This window comes from Amphiura filiformis, chromosome 20 (assembly GCF_039555335.1).
Source record: "Amphiura filiformis chromosome 20, Afil_fr2py, whole genome shotgun sequence".
Classification (NCBI taxonomy): Eukaryota; Metazoa; Echinodermata; class Ophiuroidea; order Amphilepidida; family Amphiuridae; genus Amphiura; species Amphiura filiformis.
The window spans coordinates 41652864-41673435 of NC_092647.1; the positions used below are offsets into that span (position 1 = coordinate 41652864).

Here is a 20572-nt window from a genome sequence, read left to right on the forward strand (position 1 = left end):
ATCTTAATTTTTAAATTTGAAGTGATTAAGAAAATAATTTTATTGATTATTATTTTGCTTACATTATGCAAGTTTATTTGACCTATATCTTAATACAGGCTTTTACACTTAAGGTACCTTTTGATATGTTAAGTCACTACATATATCATTCTACAGGATTACAGACTTAGAAGGCTAACATTTTCCAAAGTTTTATCGCTTCTGCAGTGAAACAAAAAAGACAAATGTTGATTCCTTTTTGGAAGACCCAGTCTACTAGAGCTGTAATAACTTGAGACTTCCTTTTAGGAATAGGCATTTATGATTCTTCAAATTACACACCATAAATTTATAAATTTTGGCTCTACAAAGAGGGAACATTTATTTTCTTACTGTAGACCACACACATCATAATATTTTCACCCCTATATCTATATCCCAGGATACTGCAAGTTTTCTCATCTTAACGCTTGAGTTTCAATGCCATGCATACAAGCCAATGGTTTAACACAGACATGTGATATCACTGGTAAAAAATATCCAGGCTAGAATAAATGCATTGTGCCAATAGAATATAAGGGAATATGTCTACAGCAGAGTTTTGAGTTGGAGGAACAAGCTGAATTAAGTCCTACAAACATGTTTGTTGCAATCCCTTAAAATGGTCTCATCTATAGGTAAATTAAGTAATTCCTGACCAAAGCTCGAATGTACCTGTTGCGTCCATGTAGCGCACTAAGCATGTACGCAATGTAAGGTGCGTGCATGCTTTCTTCTGTACCACCCTGTGTGCATGTGTTTATCACATATCCACAAGCGTTCCGAGTGTTTGAGCTTGGCCAAGAATGACCTAATTTACCTGTAATATCATATAGTTTAATACTTAACATTAGAAGATCATGAGTCTACATTCCCAGATTCCGTGTTACAACTTTAATTTTCAGTCAATAAATTTCTTAATCTATTTTTTACCATTTGTCTATTCCAAACATACCCGTACTATGTTCTGAGAACCTCCCCACCCTAACTTAATTTCATAACTGATGATATAATTTGCATTTTTTTTTAATTTCATGAATTGTGGATTATACTCACTACATATTATAAATACCATTTCAAAATAACAATAGCCAAACACCAGCATCTTTCCTGAGGAAAATATTGACTGTTTAGGTTTAGGTATGACCAAAATCTGTAAAAATAACAACATCCATATCAAAAGGATGCACCTGTAAAATAAATAAATTTTGGAGGTCACTGCAAATCCAGGGGGGTGGGAACTCAATTTACATTTTGACAGAAGTGTGGCAGTAGAACTCTGAAACCCCTATAATTGAAGACAAAATTAAAAAAGACTAGTTTGCGTATGACGTCCTGTCAACCAGACCAAAAATGCCGTACTGCGCAGGTCAGTAACCAATCACATCGCGCCTTTGCCTTTGTCAGACGCAAACTAGTCATTTTAATTCGGTCTTCAATTATACCCATGTTTAGGGATTTTTTTACAAAAAGGCTGATTTGACAGTTTTTTACCATTTTTTTCTTCAAATCAGGACCCATGTTTAGAGATCTTTTTCTCAAATCGAGACCCATGTTTAGTGTGTTTTCGCAAAAAAAAGCGGCCCATTAGAGCAACACAATCCCGTATATGAGTACCCACCCCCTCCCAAAGTCACATGGTTTAGGAATACAAAGAACATTCTTAAACCATGTGACCTGGAGATGATTTGAAGTGACCTCCACTAATATTTATTTCTATAGCTAAAATAATAGTTTCTCGATCATGAGAGTATGAATGTAACTGCGTGCACTGCGTAATGTGGCAAGTTTAGTGGAATATGACACGATAGCGTGATCAATTGTGCATGCACAGGAAATGCAGCGCTATCCAAAGCGTGTGTGGTAGGCGTTGTATGCCAACGCAATTGTCATTGCGTGCCTATTGAGCTCTCATGATCAAGAAAATATTATTTTAGCTATAGCTATTACGTAAAGAGACATGTAGCAACCGACAAGTGCATCATTTTGATATGGATGTACACATTACTGGTGGACTGAGTATGTTTACTCTTCAGTAAACTCTTCATTATGTCTTGCTTTTCTTCATTAGGTAAAAAAAAAGAAGGTTTGTTTCAAAGCTCGCACACGCATTTGCAAATTCGTGAGATTTGGAAAAAAAGAAATGCAGAATTTTTTTTTATTAAAATTTTTTTTTTTTAGTTTTTCCGGAAAAATTCGGCGAAAATCAGATTTTTTTCTCCAAATACCATGAAAAAAGTCGGAATAAAAAAAAAAAAAATTGCATTTCACATTTCTTTTCAAACCACTCGTGAGCTTTGAGACAAACCATTATTTTTTTGGCCTTATAATGGCTAATATTAGACCAAAACTTATGTGTCAAGCACATTTTTTTTGTTTCTTTGTAATATATTCTCTGAAATCTACACTTTGGTTTGCATACAAAATATGTTGTCATTGTTTGACTGCATGGTTTTGAGCATATGGAAAAAAAAATACTGACTTTTTGACAATAAATTTAGACAGAAGTACAGTTAGCCATTTTCATGTTTACAAAAGTACATATACATAGAGTTCATGAAACTACAATATATGATAAATATCACCCAGGGGTTAGGTTTTCATACATGGGGTCAAAATTTCAAATTTGTTAAAATTATAGATCCAACAATTATAAGGGGTTCAAATGACCCTTTAGCAAGCTCTAAAAGTTAATTTTGTGCGCCAAAAGCTAAAATAATGCACATATGACCCCATGGTGCAAGTTAGCGCTACCCCTGACCACCTCACATTATGAAATTCTGAATTGTAACATCTTCATGCATCATTAAAGTCTACTATCTATACGATTGTCAAAATTATTGCAAAGTCTCACACTTTTAAACTTGAGTAGTTTTTCTAGTGAAACAAGCAGCCACATAAATTATATTTTCATGTTTGTCTGTCCAATATGGACAGTCTTAACATGTATAAGGTCTTCAATACTACACTTCATGTTGGCATACATTTCACAAATACTTGCTATGCAGAGCAAGGGTGAAAATAAGAGCGCGTGAACCAGGGGCCACTTTGGCAAAAAAAGTGGCCCCTGGTTCACCCAATTTGGAGTGCCCCAGGGGCCACTTTGGATGAACCAGGGGCCACTTTTTAAAAAAAAATTATTATTTCAAGTTTGGGGATCTAAAATAAAAGCACTGCAGTATAATGTTATTAAAAAAATAAAAAAATTAATTAATTAAAAATTACACCGTGCAATGCGCTCACATAACACATGCTCTCTGCAGTGCACCTCCCCACTACACAGTGCACAGACTGTGCGGTGTTGTACAAACTTTATTGCTCAAATAAAAGCGTTAAAGTGCATTTCCGTGATATTCCATTACTAGTCGCTATGATAAATTTTCTCATTTCCATGTCAGTTTTGTTCCGAAACGTGGTCAGAAAAAGTGCAAAAAAACTTGGCGAAAACTCAATCAATTTCTATAGTTTTTTCTGTATGTGACGGCCATTTTAATATTTAATGGGGTCATGGTTCATGTTCATGAGCGTCATCCCCACCGGAAATGGTCGATAGTTTACCGAAAATCTTGGGGGTAACTCCATGAATGAAATCTTTTCCCGAGTCCAACTCGTGCACGATCGAAATCTGCCGATAACTAAATTACAATAATTTATGCAGACTGACCTGGGCACTGAATTCTACGTGCGTCGCAGTTCATGATTTTAAAGCGATGTTTTCGTCAACAAAACTTGTTAAGCTTACAGGTAATTTCTACTTAAATTTTAGAGTCAGGTAGTGTTGAGAGCGTCTGGCGCCACTCGGGAGAAAATGGGTGTCGCCGTCTATATTATTTTGCCTTGTCACAGCGCACTTGCCTGGTTTCTGGGGGCCAAACGGCGCCCGTCGCCCGCTTAAAATCACCCTTGATGCAGAGGTTACTATTAAAAATCCTTTGTACAAGGAGTCTGTTCAAGTTTGGTTATTTAAATAAAAATTAATTAATTAATTTCGGTATTTATATTGCGCCTTATTACAGATCTCGCTGCCATGGTGAATCATCACAATCAGATCACATCAACTAGGCATTGTGCAGCCGCAAACCTATCCACACTTAAATGGCAACATCCACCAATTATCTGTGCAGCTCCCCAAATTCCATTGGGTGAAGGAAGTTTTTGATAACTAATCACTGATTTTTTTTTTAAGCAGATGGGATGCATGCATACACAGTGGTTTTGTGCTGTTGGGTTTTGTTGGATCAGGGCGGGTTAATATAAGATGTATTGTGGCAATCTAGACCTAAACATCCCATTTTCCAAACATGAAGTGTATTATTAAGACCCAATTTTAGGGATACCAGACATTTGTTACTACTAATACACACTCACCTTAAATACAAATACCAATATTTTTTTTCAATTTGAAATTCAAATCAAAATGTACACTTTTTGCATTGATTAAAAAACTTATAACAAGACTATATTAATATACCATGTATAATTTCTGCTTCTTTCATCATGCAAGTGCTATAAAAGATATGCTGAGAAATTTGATAGCTGGCAATCCCAGTACTCAAAATGCATACACGGTAAATGGGCAAATAAATTTTAAATTGTTTCAACTCATGACTAGCGTTAGTTAATACTAATAGAGAGTTCCCGTGTTTTGGGTTACCCGCCATCTTGGAGGGAAACCTAAACTCCGTTTACAATTTTCAGAATACCAACACTCGCGCAATAATTAGCAAATGTTATTTTGTAGAATGTAGCACCAATAGGGTCATTGACCAAATCAAAGGAATGAGGAATACGGCGGTGCGAATCACGTTATAAACACTATTGTAGTCCGTTCCGCTTGAAAACACGGGAACTCTCTATGCTAAACTTTCAGCGATTCTTGTGTAAGAGAATGACTTGTGTAGGAGCTGATACATATATTTACAGTATTTTTGAAAAAAAGCCAATGTATTATAATTATTCCATTTACTGAAAAGTATGTGACATTTCAATCACTAGAGCATTTAAAGACAATCAAAGCTCAGTATAATTATCAGCCAATGGTTCCATGTTTTGCATGTGTGGCATTTTTTTAATCAGCCAACTGGTGCAAAATGCAGTCTATAGATGAGTTGACTTCTGACGTCAATGCCTGGCAGTATGCGCACGCATCATCACAATTTCCATTGTTTTTTGCCTGGCAGTATGCGCGGGCATCATATTTTGTTCAGGGCTTGTGTTTCTAAAACTCCCGCCACATCACAATAAGACTATTGAACAGTGTAGTGGTTGCATGGGGTTCACTCAAGCATAAATATATACCGGTCCCTTGTCACTCCCATGCCTTTGTTGATAAACATTGAGGTCAATTCATCTATAGTCTACTGGACTGATCATTGTAGAATGATTAAAGAAGGGTCCATACACAAAACATCTAACTACTACAGTGTGGGCCAAAAACAACTTTACCCAATTTCAGAGGGTAGTTGCTCGAATTGTAGAAGAGCTATTCATAATATTGTTACATATTCTAAATGTATATATTTCTAAAAGTATAAGATGAAGAAATGAAAGCAAAAGAAGCTAAATTAACAAAATGGTGCTAGTTTTACGTCCGAGGGTCAAAAATCACTTTGTCCACACGTAATTCAATGCTATGTGTCCGATTGCTAAGAGTACGGCATACATATGCGTTAGGCATGTAAGGGTTTCAGGCGCACGCGCCCTAAAAGCAGCACATTTTGATGTACTAGTACCATTTTTTCAAAAATGTGTATGCTTTATCAAATTTTTCCGCCCTTTTTATTTACTAATTCTTTTTGCCGCCCCCTTCGTTTTTGCCGCCCCTGTTTTTGCCGCCCCTTCTTCTTCCGCCCCTTCATTTTGGCCGCCCCCTGCTTTTACCCCGGGGGGCTGGCGCCCCCAAAGGCCCCCCCAAAAAATACGCACATGATTACAAAGGTTTTATCTGGCGCAATTTTTGAATTTTAAATAGGCCTTCATGCATTTTGTGACTGCGTGGCTTATTTCTAAATAGGTTTGCAAGGTGTCAAGATAAGGATAAGAGATGACTTTTATGGCAGAGGTATACTTAATTAAGAACAGAAAGCTTTTTGGTAGTGCAGCGACAATTTCGGATTCGTTTCCCAAACGTAATATCCCACCGAAACTCTACATACGAACAAATTTCACAACCTCGGAAGTGTGATGAATAGATGAAGCACGGAGCGGACGTCTAAGAACTGGTGGTTCAGCTGAAAATATTGCAGCGGTTCAAAGGGAACTTGCAGCTAACCCCAGAGTCAGAGTGTCGACGCAACAATTTGCGAACATAGCACATCGCATAATAAGTTCAATAACTTCAAACTTTCTTGTAGATAACATTTCGTAATGACAAAAAAATCAGGTCTGAGGTAACAATTGCTTTGCGCATATTTGTAGAGAATGGTGTTTATCTGGTTATCTTTGTAGCGTGAAAGCTGCATATCATGACGAAATATCATAGCTTGACATTTAAATTGTTCATGTTTGATTTATTTGATTGTGTTATATAAAGTTGCTGAACAAATTTGTGCGTATTAGATGAGGTGACCTATGATGTCACATGTTTACATTCAGACCGCCCTCTGTTGTTTCAAACCAGGCAAAATAACATAGGAGTGTCTATGACAGACCACATAAATCTCTTTAAAACTCAACTTTTAAAAACCTTTGAAGTTTTGTGTGATATTATGTATATAGCTTGATGCATTTATAAACAAGATTGATACCATTTTTAGTATTATTTGCTTTGAAACCAAAGTTAATGAATAAAAATCATCTTCTCCCATGTAAACTATAGTGTTTTTTGCCTGACAGTTTTGATCACAGACCAACAGAGGGTGTATCAAATGTAAACACATGTCACCTCATTTATACTGAGTGGTTCTCATTCTTTTTCGAACTCACCATTGCAAGTGATGCGACGTGACAGCTAGTAGGCCTTCACGTGGACAAAGTTAATTTTGACACTTTGATTTAAAACTAGCGTCACATTTTTAATTTAATACATTTTTGGATAGTTTTTCACCAAATACTCTAAAGAAGATGTTCTTTAAGAATATGTGAAAATAATTTGCAGCAGACTTTTCAATTTTGAAATATGAACCTTATAAATAGGGTAAAGTTGTTTTTGGCCCACACTGTAGTCTGGCCCTAAATCATCAAACTGCAATATCTGTGAAGGGAGTCCTCTGTTGAACACATTTGTGAATTGATAAATGGGACACCAGCCTGTTGCGTAAGATATGGATTATCTTGCCATGTCTACAGGTCTTATAAGCTATTGGAAGTAGTGGCTTCTTGTTTTAATCAGTCCTGAGGAAAGCCTTTGTGCTATGAGACTAATTAACAATATGCAGCTATCAAATTCCTTCTCTAAACACATCTTTATAACACTCGCATGGCAATTACTACCGTCATCATTATCATCAAGAATCGGCAAAGAAGTCTGTTGATTTCAAAGCCTTCTTTGTAAGATCATACATAGTAAAGCTGATGCCAACAGCAATAGGTCCTTTAATCCAGTTCATACTGAGCCCTTGTATAGTCCACCTACTACTCCGCCTTCACTCACAATGTCCTTAGCAGTGTTCTTAATGGTGTCATAGCTATATTTAGTGATCCCTGCAGTTTGCATCCGCCTTCTGACGACATCCAATGGATATGAAGCTGACTGGCCGAGTAGACCCGCTATAGCACCAAACGCAAGCCTCTGAAATGCGGTAGGGTGTGCTCCTTGATTCCTCTCTGTGTACATAAAATAGAAATGATTAGAATCACAATTTAAAGTGCGTAAGCGACAGAACTATAGTGAAAGAGCAATTCAATCTGCTACACTTAAACATTTGAAATCATTGTACTGTATTTGTTTCATGCACCCATCCAGTGACTTTACTAAACATGATCTTCCATCTTTATATGCGGAAATGATCTTCCATCTTTATATGCAGGAACGAACAACACATGATCCTCAATCATTATGTGCAGGATCCAACTACATGTACATGTTTCAAACACAGAATAATATACACAATAAAATCCATATTTAGGGTAATTATTTATGTATGCAATTATGTAAACAATATAGAAAACAAGCACCCACCCAAAATGACTGTTAAATGACAAGCATGGTACATGTAATGCAACAAATATGGTACTCATTGGACAGTTCACATGCACACATACAAAAAGAGAGTGTGCACAGGAAATACACTGCACTACTGGGAAACAAACAAGAGCACCAATGGTACTGTGGCTCTACGCTTCTTTGGTGGGAAAGCGATTGTTCTTGAAGTCGAATGCGCAACAGGTGGGTAGCTGACCCCTAGGTGACACCAGATGACCCCGAAATGACCTTCCATAAATTTGACCCCAAATGTTGACTGTACCCACCAAGTTTCATGCCCATCGACAGTTTTGCTCATTTGACCTCAGATGACCCCTGCATGACCTCAGTTGACCTTGACCCACTAACCAATACAAACTTAATTGTTCTGCCTGGGGTCAAGATGCACCCACCAAGTTTGAGGAACATGCTACCCCACAAAATTTGGCTCCAAATGTTGACTGTACCCAGTTTCATGTCCATACGACAGTTTTTAGTAATTTGACCTCAGATAACCCCTGGTTGACCCCCGGATAACCTGAAATGACCTTCCAAAAATTTGACTCCAAATGTTGACTGTACCCACCAAGTTTCATGCCCATACGACAGTTTTTAGTAATTTGACCTCAGATGACCCCTGGATGACCTTGGTTGACCCGAAATGACTTTCCAACAATTTTACTCTAAATGTTGACTGTACCCACCAAGTTTCATGCCCATACGACAGTTTTTAGTAATTTGACCTCAGATGACCCCTGGATGACCTCGGGTGACCTTGACCCACGAAACAATACACACTTGTTTTGTCTGGGGTCAAGATGCACCCACCCACCAAGTTTGAAGAATGTGTGACCCCCAGTCTCTGAGAAAATAGGTTTTCGCCTGTAATGCACAAATTATGCAAATTAAGTATTTCATAACCATACTTTGTGCTCAAAATCGAATCAGGTCGAGACCCTCTAGTCATGCTACCCCCTATCATTAGTTACATCATCATAGCGCTAAGGGTTCTTATGGATCCCCATATACAGCTCCACAAGGCGGATTTCTTCAGGTTTCCAACCATATTTGTAGAAGTGTTCCGCATAAATTATGCAAATTAACAACTAAATGCGCATAATCTTTGCCAAAAAACTAACCAGGTGATCAGCAGGTGTGTATCGTTCCCAGGGTAGCACTAGAACTAAACACTCCAGTGTACATGCAGGGACCCCGAACTTGCAGAAAATTAAAAAGTAGGGGGTCCGGAGTAGAGTTTGGTGAGTCCGATTTGCACAAATGCAGCATAAATATGCCTGCAATAGCGCTAGATTGACAAAACTGGGGATCTGCAGGGAAATTTAAAAATAGGTGGTCCGAACTCTATTTTGGTAGGTCCGGGACCCCCAAAAGCAACCTAGCGCTATACCCCTGATCGTTCCTGCCACCAGGTTTCGTTACCATGCGCCCAACGGATCTTCAGATCTTGCTATCAATTTATGCTGATTTTCGCATTCACCGAAAACATAAGGTTCTGAGCAAACTTGGATATGCTTCCTCCCACCAAGTAACGCCCCCCGAGGTCTTACGGTTCCCCAGATACAGCTCCGGACGGACACACGCCCGGCGCCCCCTCCCCCTCCCCCACACACACGGACAGACAGAAATAGTGATTACTAAGGCCCGTCCTGAACGAGGTATCGGTACATGAGACCAGATATAAACATAGTTCAGACGAGACAAAAATCAAACCCTCACTCTTTTGCAGTGTTTGTATCCAAAGCTTATGCTTACATTTACAACATTACTTTAATCAAATTCGGTCACTTCCGGGTCCATTTTATCACTATCTGCACCATTGATCCATTTCAGAATCCGAATTGATGCAGAATTTATCCTCATCTAACAAATACTCATGATTTTCTTCTTCATCTGAAACATTTGCGACATTATTTGCACAACTGAATCACTGCAATTTAATCTTTCCAAAAACTACGACTTTCGCCATTAGAATTGTTTATTGTGAACACATGTGCGAATGGTAGAGGGCTGACATCCTGAATTAATTGCATTACGTCATGCTCATCACTCTCTACACAACCGCTGTGGTTCAGGTCCCTTCACTTCTAGTGTGGAGCGAGCGGACCAAAGCGGCTGGTGTAGAGACTGAAAATTATATTCATTCCTGATTCATTCATAAAATTCACGGTAGCGTCGATTCTACTATGGGTGACGTAAATGCAATTGAAAACAGCAGCAAATTAATTTCCGACATTTTCTTTCGAGATTTATGAAGAAAATATGAATGTTTTTCAACAGATCATCAAATTACTTTATTACATATATTTTTTCAATTGGTAGCGTTACCCACACGCTTTATATATTGCTCCCACGCTTTTTAGAAACCCACCATTTATTCCACAAAATTTTAACCCCCACCCTTTTTACAGATTTTCAGAATTCCCAACCCCACGCTGGTAAAAAGCATGCCGCACAAACAATGCCAGCTGTGACCTTCGTTGGCGAGACATTGTTTTCAGGGTTGTCAAACCCGCGATTTGGTAACCCAATTGGGCGACTTTTGAAGATTTTAACCGGGACAATTTCCTGCCCCATAGAATACAAAGGGTAAAGAAAAAAATAATAGGCGACTTTTCGATTATTTGATTCGGGCTGAATTTTTTTTGGCAACCCTGGTTATTTAGCGTTAATTTAACTAAATTACTACGCCACTGGTCTCTAAATATTTTGAAGTGTTGTCCCATGGTGACGAAACTCCCGAGAACTCAATAAACAATCTGGACAAAGGAATCATCCAATCATGTTTCTAGCCACGTGAGATCACCGCAAAAATTCATGATAAAAGGTCACTTTCCCAAAGAAAAATAGTGCAATCCGTCAATTCCCGCCATGATCTCGCAACTTAAATTACTCAGACCAAAATAATCTCTAGCGCATACAGGGAACCAAGCAAAAGATAGAAATGACTTGTTTCTCTTGACGACTTTTGACTTTTCTCACTTCAAAATAAGTACTTTCCCCACCCCAAATTCACCTCTAAAGGAGTGCAATCGATTGAAAAATAACTCAGCAAAGCTTAGAACCCAATTTGATATCTAAATACCACACACAAAAAAAGCCTTAGTATAAAAAAGCAGCGCCGGAAGTTGCCGAAAAATGAGGTAAAATATGGCTACCATCAAGCTCCGCTAAGAGCCAACAATAATATACATGAATGGAGCCTCTAAAATCCAGTGGCTTCTGAGTTCTGATTAAATTGTGCACAAGTCATCATTAAACGGGCTAATGAGGATCATCTTGACCCCGGATCTTGCCATAGTGGCCTGGTATAAGATTCAAATAGTGCTGCATAATGGTAAAATCATGGCAAAAAAATTGTTAAATTTTTGTGAAAAGTGTGAAATTTGGCTCAGATGTAGTATTCAGTCTGGTGAACAATTCAATATGTCCGCCATAGAGGTCATCGAACTTTATACAGGGAAAAAATTCAAAGTTGTTTAAATTGAGTTATAAACCATGACAAAGTGTTCCTCTGGTCAAAAGGATTCAGAAAAAGTATAGTTTGACCTATCTGTGATGTATGGTTCTCAAGTTATAAGCAAAAAGGTCAAATGTCAAGGCTAGACCTCTACAGGGGCCAAATTTGAAAACTTGCTCCGATTGTTGTCAAAATGGTCTCAAATTCTTCCTCTCAGCATACTAGTCCATAATAGGATAGGTTTTACATATGTAGGAAGTTTGCTTCCCAGGCAAATAGGTTAAGACCATTATAAACAGGCCTTGCCGTCTAGATTTCAAAGGCGAGTGGTCAATCGCTCGCTATCTTGGTGATATGCGAGTGATCGAATGCACTGCACTGCACTGCGCTTTAATCGAATCATTCGCTAGTGGTCGAATCACTCGCTAGTGGTGAATCACTCTCTAGGTCTGAAAGAGCAATCAGTATGACACACTTATACGCACTGCTGACATCCTGTCTTTCAGATATCAAGACTAATTTATTATGATAAATTGAATACATTGGAAGGGCTAAAACTTGAATGTTAATTAGATTCAATTTGGGTGATTCGCAGCGAGCGATATTTATGGTCTATGGTGAGTGGAAAATCGCTCGCTAAAAATTGAGTTTGGTCGAGCGGTGGCAAGGCCTGCATAAAGCTCCATATCAAACGTGTAGATACATGTAGACCTATTGACTGACCGATTTGTTGGTGTAACCTTGGGAATCTTATTATGAATTATTATGACGAGAGGAAGAATTTGAGACCATTTTGACAACAATCGGAGCAAGTTTTCAAATTTAGCCCCAGTAGAGGTCTAACCTTGACATTTGACCTTATTGCTTATAACTTGAGAAACTATACTTTTTCTGAATCCTTGTGATCAGAGGAACACTTTGGCATGGTTTATAACTCAATTTGAACAACCTTGAATTTTTTTCCCTGTATAAAGTTCGATGACCTCTATGGCGACCATGTTGGACAAAATATTTTTGGCCCTCCCCTTAGAAATGTTCACCAGACTGAATACTACATCTGAGCCAAATTTCACACTTTTCACAAAACTTTAACAATGGTTTCACCATTTTGCAGCACTAAAAACTGGTGTATGTAAAAAGATTGTGTCAACGGTAAGAACTCAAAGATTAATAAAACATCCAAAACAAACAATGGGGTCAAATGTTATAAATTTATGGTACAAAAACAACCGTGCAGATTGCTGGTTGTCACATGAACTCACCACTTTAAGAGCCACTTTTTCAAAAGCTCATCCCACATTCAAACAAAATTAAAACATTACATTTCAGTTCTGATCAACACTTGGTATTTAGATTCAGTACATATCACCTCAAACTTCAATAAATTTGATAATATCAGAATGATATTCAGAAATTCAGAAATTTTTCCCCCACGAATCTCAACTTCAGTCTCCTTAAATCCGCCATTTTAGGCTAATTCACCACATTATGAGCACCATAATGTAAACTCATGGAAAGCAAATTTTCTATCAACTAGAATTACGCTGTTCGTAATTAAGGTGGCCCCCACATAACTATACACCACATAACGCCACCATATACTATCACAATACCAAGTTTGAAGTTGATCTGTGATTGCGTTTAAACTGGAGAGTGGATTAATGGAAATGAAGGCAAAATATGCAAATGAGCTCATTAATATTCATAAATATGCAAATAATGCGACACAAAACTATACAGCACATGAGGCCACCATATCCTATCCCTGTACCAAGTTTGAAGTTGATCGGCCATGGCGTTTGAGCTGCAGAGTGGATTAATGAATTTGCTTCCGCCCGGACAAACAAAGATACAAAGAAAGAAAGAAACAAACAGGCAAGCAAAGGGAACAAACAACCATCTGGATGATAACATAAGCCCCACATATATGTGGGGGCCAAAAATTATTTGACACCATCTCCCGACACACCCAAATAAAAATGTAACCCGTACAATTTACGCAGACCTCTTTCAGATTATTCTTGGCACTTCGTGAATAATTATTGTCAAGTCGGTAGTTATGTTTACAGAGCTTCATTGCTCCTTTTATTTGTTCCTGGAAAAAAGAAAATCTTTCTTACCTCTATGTCTCTTCTTGAAGGTTTCATATGTAAAGAAACTAATTCCTCCATAAGGAATGACCCCGAGTACTGTGGGTAGATACCCTCGGTAAAACGTAGCTGGCCCTTCCTCAGTCAGAGTCTTCATGAATATGGTAGTTAGGCCTTTGTAGTTACTGTATGGCAGAAAATAAATCACAAACAAAACCACAGGTGAATCACAGTGCACTAAATACCTGCAACACCTCTGAACACTTTATCATCAGTTGCCTAGGATAACCCATAAACTTTCAGGCATTATTCCATGGATGCAGCGTTATACAGATGTAGCACCAAAATCAGCCTGCATCTTTGAATACTGAATACGTCAATGGGTTCACTCGCATTTGAAGTGGTACCGGGTACCCATGCTTGTCACAGCATCTCAAAATTCGACCCTAAATGGCATATTTAGGGGTAGCAAATTTCACCCCTTATTGGCGTAGTGCATAGGATAATAGAAATTTTACCCCCTACATTGTAAATGGCGTAAAACACTTAAAGCCATATTATAACATTTCTTTAAAAATAGATTAGTATTAATTTTCAATAAAATATTAGCATTTACTGTCAGATATGTCCCCCTTTAATTTTGAGCCGAACAAGTGAGGTAAAGCAAAGAAAATCGGAATTTACAACTAGCACCAATGCATGTCACGCCGGCGGTTGTAATATGGTACGACCCTCTGGCGTGTGTGTGTGTGTCCCATACGCCCGTGTAACGTAGTACTGTGTTGACATCGCATACGCGTTCGACTAATATTTCTATCGTAATAATAAAGCGCTGATTCAGGCGGTTTATTCAAAATCTCGGATTTTGACAAAACTACAGCACCTAAAGGCTTGATTTTTGCAGAGAATCTTTGTTTACTAAAGTACATTACAATTGTGTAAACACCTGAATTTAAATTTTTTTTGAGGGCGTTCTCCTCAGCAAATGTTATGATATGGCTTTAAGGGTGGTCTTAACCCTGGAATTATGGAAAACTTTCAGGCCTCATAACTGCTAAAATATTGGTCTAAAGAATATAAAGGTATACATTTTTAGAATGACGACGACTTGATGAATTCATCTGCGAGGTCAAATTTGAGCCAAAATGCTCATTTTTGGGCCAAAAAATGAGCATTTTGGCCCAAATTTGACACTTTTGATTAATTTTTTTTGTTTTGGTTTATTACTTGTGTACCTGAGTACCATCTCTAGTGACCCTGGTCATCAACTGTAAGGTGTACTTTTGACTTAATTGAAGACCGAATTAAAAAGACTAGTTTGCGTATAACGTCCTGTCAACCAGACCAAAAATGCTGTACTGCGCAGGTCAGATGCAAACTAGTCATTTTAATTTCGTTTTCATTTATACATGGTTTTCCTGGTGTTCACTCCCAATTGGGTGATTTGCTATGGTAAAAATACCTCCCGGCTCACGCGATAGCTTGCACCCCATTGAAACCAAAAGTAGGCAACTTACTTTTGAAAACTTTGCGCGACTTTGTCTAAAATCTTTTGGCAACCGGCCATTGCCAATATTCCTTGGATTTTCCATCACAAAGCACAGCATTGAAGTGATCGGAGTGCTTGTGACAGGCCATGCCAAGTCAGAATTTGGCATTACAACAACTCAAAACATGATTGTATCAATGGAGGATTTGGAGGCAGGAAGTTACAGGATACACACTGACAGTCTCAATTTTCAAATATAAAGTTTTATTCACCATCACCGTTGACAAAATATAAATAAATTAATATTAATTATAATATGTTTTGCACTACGTGTAACTTCGACAAGGAATCTGTGGAACGTATATGGTCAATACATTGCAAAATATTTTTCACCCCTGATATTTCATTTTCACCCCCCCCCCCTCCCATTTTTGGATTTTCTGTGAGCTCAGGGGTGAAAATGACTGACTTTCTGACCTTAATGCTACCCCTGGTATCAGTCCACATTCATAGGTATTTAGCTTACTAGCAGTCACCCATCTTTCGCGGTCACTGTATAGATTTTATGTTCTTTCTTAATTTGAGTGGGCTTACTTACTATTCCTAACCAGTTTTTACCTTTTTCTATGAGTTACTGCCATTCTTGCACGCATGAAATCTAGTGGATATGTGATTGTTGATGCTGTCACTCCAGCTAGTGATCCAGCGACAAAACGTGGGAAAGGCTGTAAGCTCCTGTAGGGGAAACAGTGATGAAGAAAACTACTTTACAATAACATCAAAACACTACACTTTTGAGGGAATATGCTTTATTCAAATTGTGGGATAGGCTTTTACGACAGGAATTCATAACAATTAGTGGGTTTTTTTAGCGGGTTAAGCCATAGGACAAGTTTAGAACTGTCAAGCTTTAGTCAGGAGTAGCTCTGACTTCTTCAGGACAAAGTACCTAAGAATGAGACATGTAGACCGCCCCTTGCCTACTGATGGCTCTGAAAAGAGCCGTTCACAGAAGACTGCCCCTTATCAACAGAGAACAAGTAGATCTCCCCTATCTGCTAATTTTAAAGGTTTTGGTGGCTCTGAAAAGAGCTGTTCACTGAAGACTGCCCGTTGTCTACAGAAACAAGCAGACCTCTCCTATCTGCTATTTTTTATTTTTTAAAGGTTTGCTGGCTCTGAAGAGCCGTTCACTGAAGACTGCCCCTTGTCAAGAGAAAACAAGCAAACCTTGCCTATCTGCTAAATTTAGAAAAAGTCAGAGCTACTCATGACGAAAGCCACTAATTGCTTTATTCATTAGTTATGCAACACAACTATTACTTTACAAAGAATAAAAACAGACACATTATGAAGGGAAATGGCTGGAAGGCTAGAAATGTAGTCTTTCCTTGACAATTATATGAAGTTGTAACAAAATCAAACTAAATAAAATAAATTACATAAATTAGAACCACCAAAAAACAAGACAAATAAGCTATCATATGTGCACAGATTCTGACACACACTTTTGTCATTGGTTGTCTTGTTTTAGCCTGATCGATTTTGGGAAAGGGAAGACGTAAAAATTGTTTATTTTTTCAAACTTTTGAGGAAAATTTTGTGCTATTTTGTAAAGTTAAAAGATAAAAGTGACGGTTATGAATGTGGTTAATAACTTTGCATCATTAATATGTTGGGCATTGTGAAAAATCTAAACATTTTGCTTTGGACCTCGGAATATCCCTCGGGGCATCAGGATATTCCTCGGTTCCAAAGGCAAAATATTTAGATTTTTCACAATGCCCTCCAAATAACCAATGCGCAGTTATTAACCTCTAAATAGAGGTTATGGAAATATTCAAAATAAGTAATTTATCAGGTAAAATAAAAATTTGAGAAACAAGATTCTTTTTCTTTTAATTAAATAAAAATTCTGTATGTGCCATCCCCGCGCACACAAAATGCTATACAATTTTAAATGTTGGATATATACAGAGTATAATCGGGTAAAAAACATTCAAAAACGTTTTTGAAAACTTGCTTCAAAACATTCTAACACAAAGATATTTAAGTGTTGATAAAATAATTACTAAACAATATTTTGAAATAACATTTTGACATCATTTTAAAAATGTTTTTATGTTTTTGTTTTTGATACATAATGTTCTAAAAGTATTTCAATGACCTTTATATAACCCAGCATTTAAATGTTTAGTATTAAACATGGTTTGAAAACTTACCAAAACACATTTACAACATTTTAAAACATTTTTGAGTTTGCTGGGATTTACATATATAGCTTTATTTCGACAAAAACTGCATCGCAATTTTGACTCATATCATCTATACTTTGATCAGCTCGTAATCGACGGGCCTTATAACATCGCGGATTAATATCAATATATTTTATTTTGAGAATGGTCTTGGGACATCTTGCGAGAAGCATCACAAATTGTTAATTCAAGACATACTTTGTCTACTTTCTTTAAGGTAGTATGAACGGCTAATCAAGCTTGCAGCAAAATAGCCACAATAGCAAATTGGAATTGTGTATTAATTTAAAACTTAGAACAAACTAAAGATAAGTCTTCACTCCACCTATTTTTAAAGTTTCACAAAAATTCTACCATTTCTTATGTATTTCTTTATTTTTTGAAAATTACCTAAATTTTTCCACATAATAATTTTTTTTGCCTACATGGAGTATGCTATGGTTTCCAAACTTTCAGGGATGGTGTATAAGCTTAATATCTAAATTCTCTCGCCAGCTTTTTTGGATAAAGTGTTTAATTTTTTAGAAAATAAATTTTTAAATTTTTGATTTTAGGGAATTTTAGAAACACCTATAACTTACAATAGAAACACTTAATTAAAAAAAGCTGGCGAGAGAATTTTCTAAATTTGATTACCTTTCATATGACACCTTGTTTGTTGAAATTGGACCTGTAGTTAGCTCTAAAAAATTCTAGAATTTAGGTAATTTAGTGTTTCTAGAAAAAGTCAAGAAAATTGAAAAAAGTACTAACATTACCATTTTATATCTCCTTTTGTTAAGGCCAATATCTTGGAAAAAATTGCTGTCCTTTATTAAGTAGCATTTTTGCAATATAATAAATTAAAAAACAGATTTATGCATTGGGTATAAAGGAGAGAAAATCACATTTAAACAAATTACTTGTTTTCAAAAATTAAGCTGATTTGAAGAACTTGGCAACATGCCAAAAACATGCTGTGTGCAAAGTCTATGGAGTTTTCCAATCACAAAAAATTACATAAGTCAAAAACGCTCTTTTGGAAAAAATTGGCAGGTGAGTTTTTCTCACCAATCTCCACATTCTGTATCATTTTCAAGCAAATCTGAGCATGACACCGTAGCCGTTCATACTACCTTAACTCGCAAAATATAGAGCCGACAGGTCAACTATGATCACCCATAACGTGGATCTACTTTTTGGCAGTGGTAAAAGCCTAACATTTCCCGCCGATTACGAGCTGATCAAAGTATATGTGAATACTCACGGTGCATTGTTAGGGTTAAAGAGTTTCTTGTACTGTTCATGCGACGTAAACTGTATTGCCGCATATGGTATAATTCTGGCCATTGTTGCTGAATTGCCACGGTAGAGTGCGAAAAATCCCTGTTTGCGATAAACATTTGTAAGTACTTCTATTGCTTTCCTAGCACTGAACTGCATGTCTGAAGCTGTGAAAATATAGGTGACAACAACATAATAAATAAATTAAGAGAAATACACAGGTTTGTTGGACAAGCTGCTAAACCTTTGATCACATACAGCCAGTTATGTATAAAACCTGTAAAATTACAGAAGGCATCTGCAGTTTAATCAATATTAAGCCTAAAATGAATAGGTCTTGTAAGTGAGGACATCCACAGTTCTAGTGTGCTCATAAAACATGGACCCAAAGTCCATTGTTGCAGATGAAAATAGATGTATCCCACCACACAAATACACCCTCACTTGTAATAGACTATAAACGTGGACACCGTTTAAGGCAATCCAAATGCAGCCATCTGAATCCATTCTCAATCGACATACCGAGGAAGTTTTCTGCCATTTTTTTTGTGTATAAGAAATTTTACTTCACATATAATTTATATCTCATGTAAGATAGAGGATGTGTTTCGTAAAAAAGGATGTAAATCCATGTGACATACAACTGAGGTCGTTTGCAGACTTCCTTGAATCGAGGATGGTCCCCCATTGCAGAGAAGTCCAAGGTTTAAATGTGAAAAACGAGTGTGTCCTCATTTGCTGGCAAACACCTACGCACCCCTACTCATATTTACCCACAAGGGTGGACCCTTGGATTTTGAGGACATGAAAATTGTGATGTCTTGCTAATTAAAACCATGGATTTTCATACACAAATCTGACAATTAATTGCCACACTGTGGCCCTGTCATTAGACCTATAATGGGGGACATGTAGGCTAAATTTTTAAAGGAGTATGCCATATGGAATAGGTCCTGAAATGATAGTGTAATGAATTTACTCTCACAAAACGGGCACCTAAGGACTTTACTACCAAATATACCATTAACTACAAGACACAGTGCCAGATAGAAGTGGATCATGACATTGTGAATTCCTGATTTCAGCCAACCTTGTCAGAAGCAACATTAGTTATATGTATATCAATCTTTTGTTTATTTGAGGGAAATTGGCCAAACGATTACCGACTTACTTTGAAACAGAATTTTGGTTCTATCTAGAGGAGCAATGACCGTCTTTGCTACGGCACCTGCAACAGCACCAGCTACAAGTGACATTAGTATCTTCCTCCATGGTGATTCCTGCAAATCAAAAGGGCACACTTTGCTTCTTAATAATATGAAGAGCTTATTTCCAAACCGTGTTAAGTCCACAACCATAAGTTTTTCATTTACTTGTGTGATACAATCACAATCTATACTTTTGACAAATTTGACATTAGCAACAATGAGTTGTACCATCAACAAGCCATTATTTACCACAACAATGCTGGTTAACAATATGCACCCTATTGTTCTCATTTGGAATCTTAAGGCCTCACACAGTATTGTTACTGTGCAAGTGTGCATCCATCCACTGTGTGCTTTGTAATGGTGCATCCACCTGAAATTATAATACCAATAGCATCACAACCCATAGCAATATTGCACAGGTAAATCAGACACATGTGTTTGTGGACTTAACATGGTTTGGAAATAAGCTCTTCATATATTGTATGCAGTGCAATAATACTTTAGTGATAATGTACAAATAGAAGCCTTCGTAAAGTTCTAGCACATGATATACAATTATGAGTGACAAATCTAGTTTTTACTTTTAAATTGAGTTTTAATTTCTACCAACTTGTACAATGGCTTTATCAGTATGATGGCTGGTATC

At 37.2% G+C, this 20572-nt stretch overlaps 1 protein-coding gene across 1 annotated transcript in view; it reads right to left on the reverse strand.

The window, feature by feature from the left end:
* Window positions 1–6395: 6395 nt before the first annotated feature.
* LOC140143092 (mitochondrial coenzyme A transporter SLC25A42-like) overlaps window positions 6396–20572 on the reverse strand; it is a 28227-nt gene continuing 14050 nt past the window's right edge. The window contains 6 exon segments of the mRNA XM_072165142.1: window positions 6396–7570; window positions 7573–7782; window positions 13739–13893; window positions 15816–15932; window positions 18699–18882; window positions 19887–19995. Coding sequence (XP_072021243.1) covers window positions 7464–7570; window positions 7573–7782; window positions 13739–13893; window positions 15816–15932; window positions 18699–18882; window positions 19887–19995 — 882 coding nt within the window. The 3' untranslated portion in view covers window positions 6396–7463.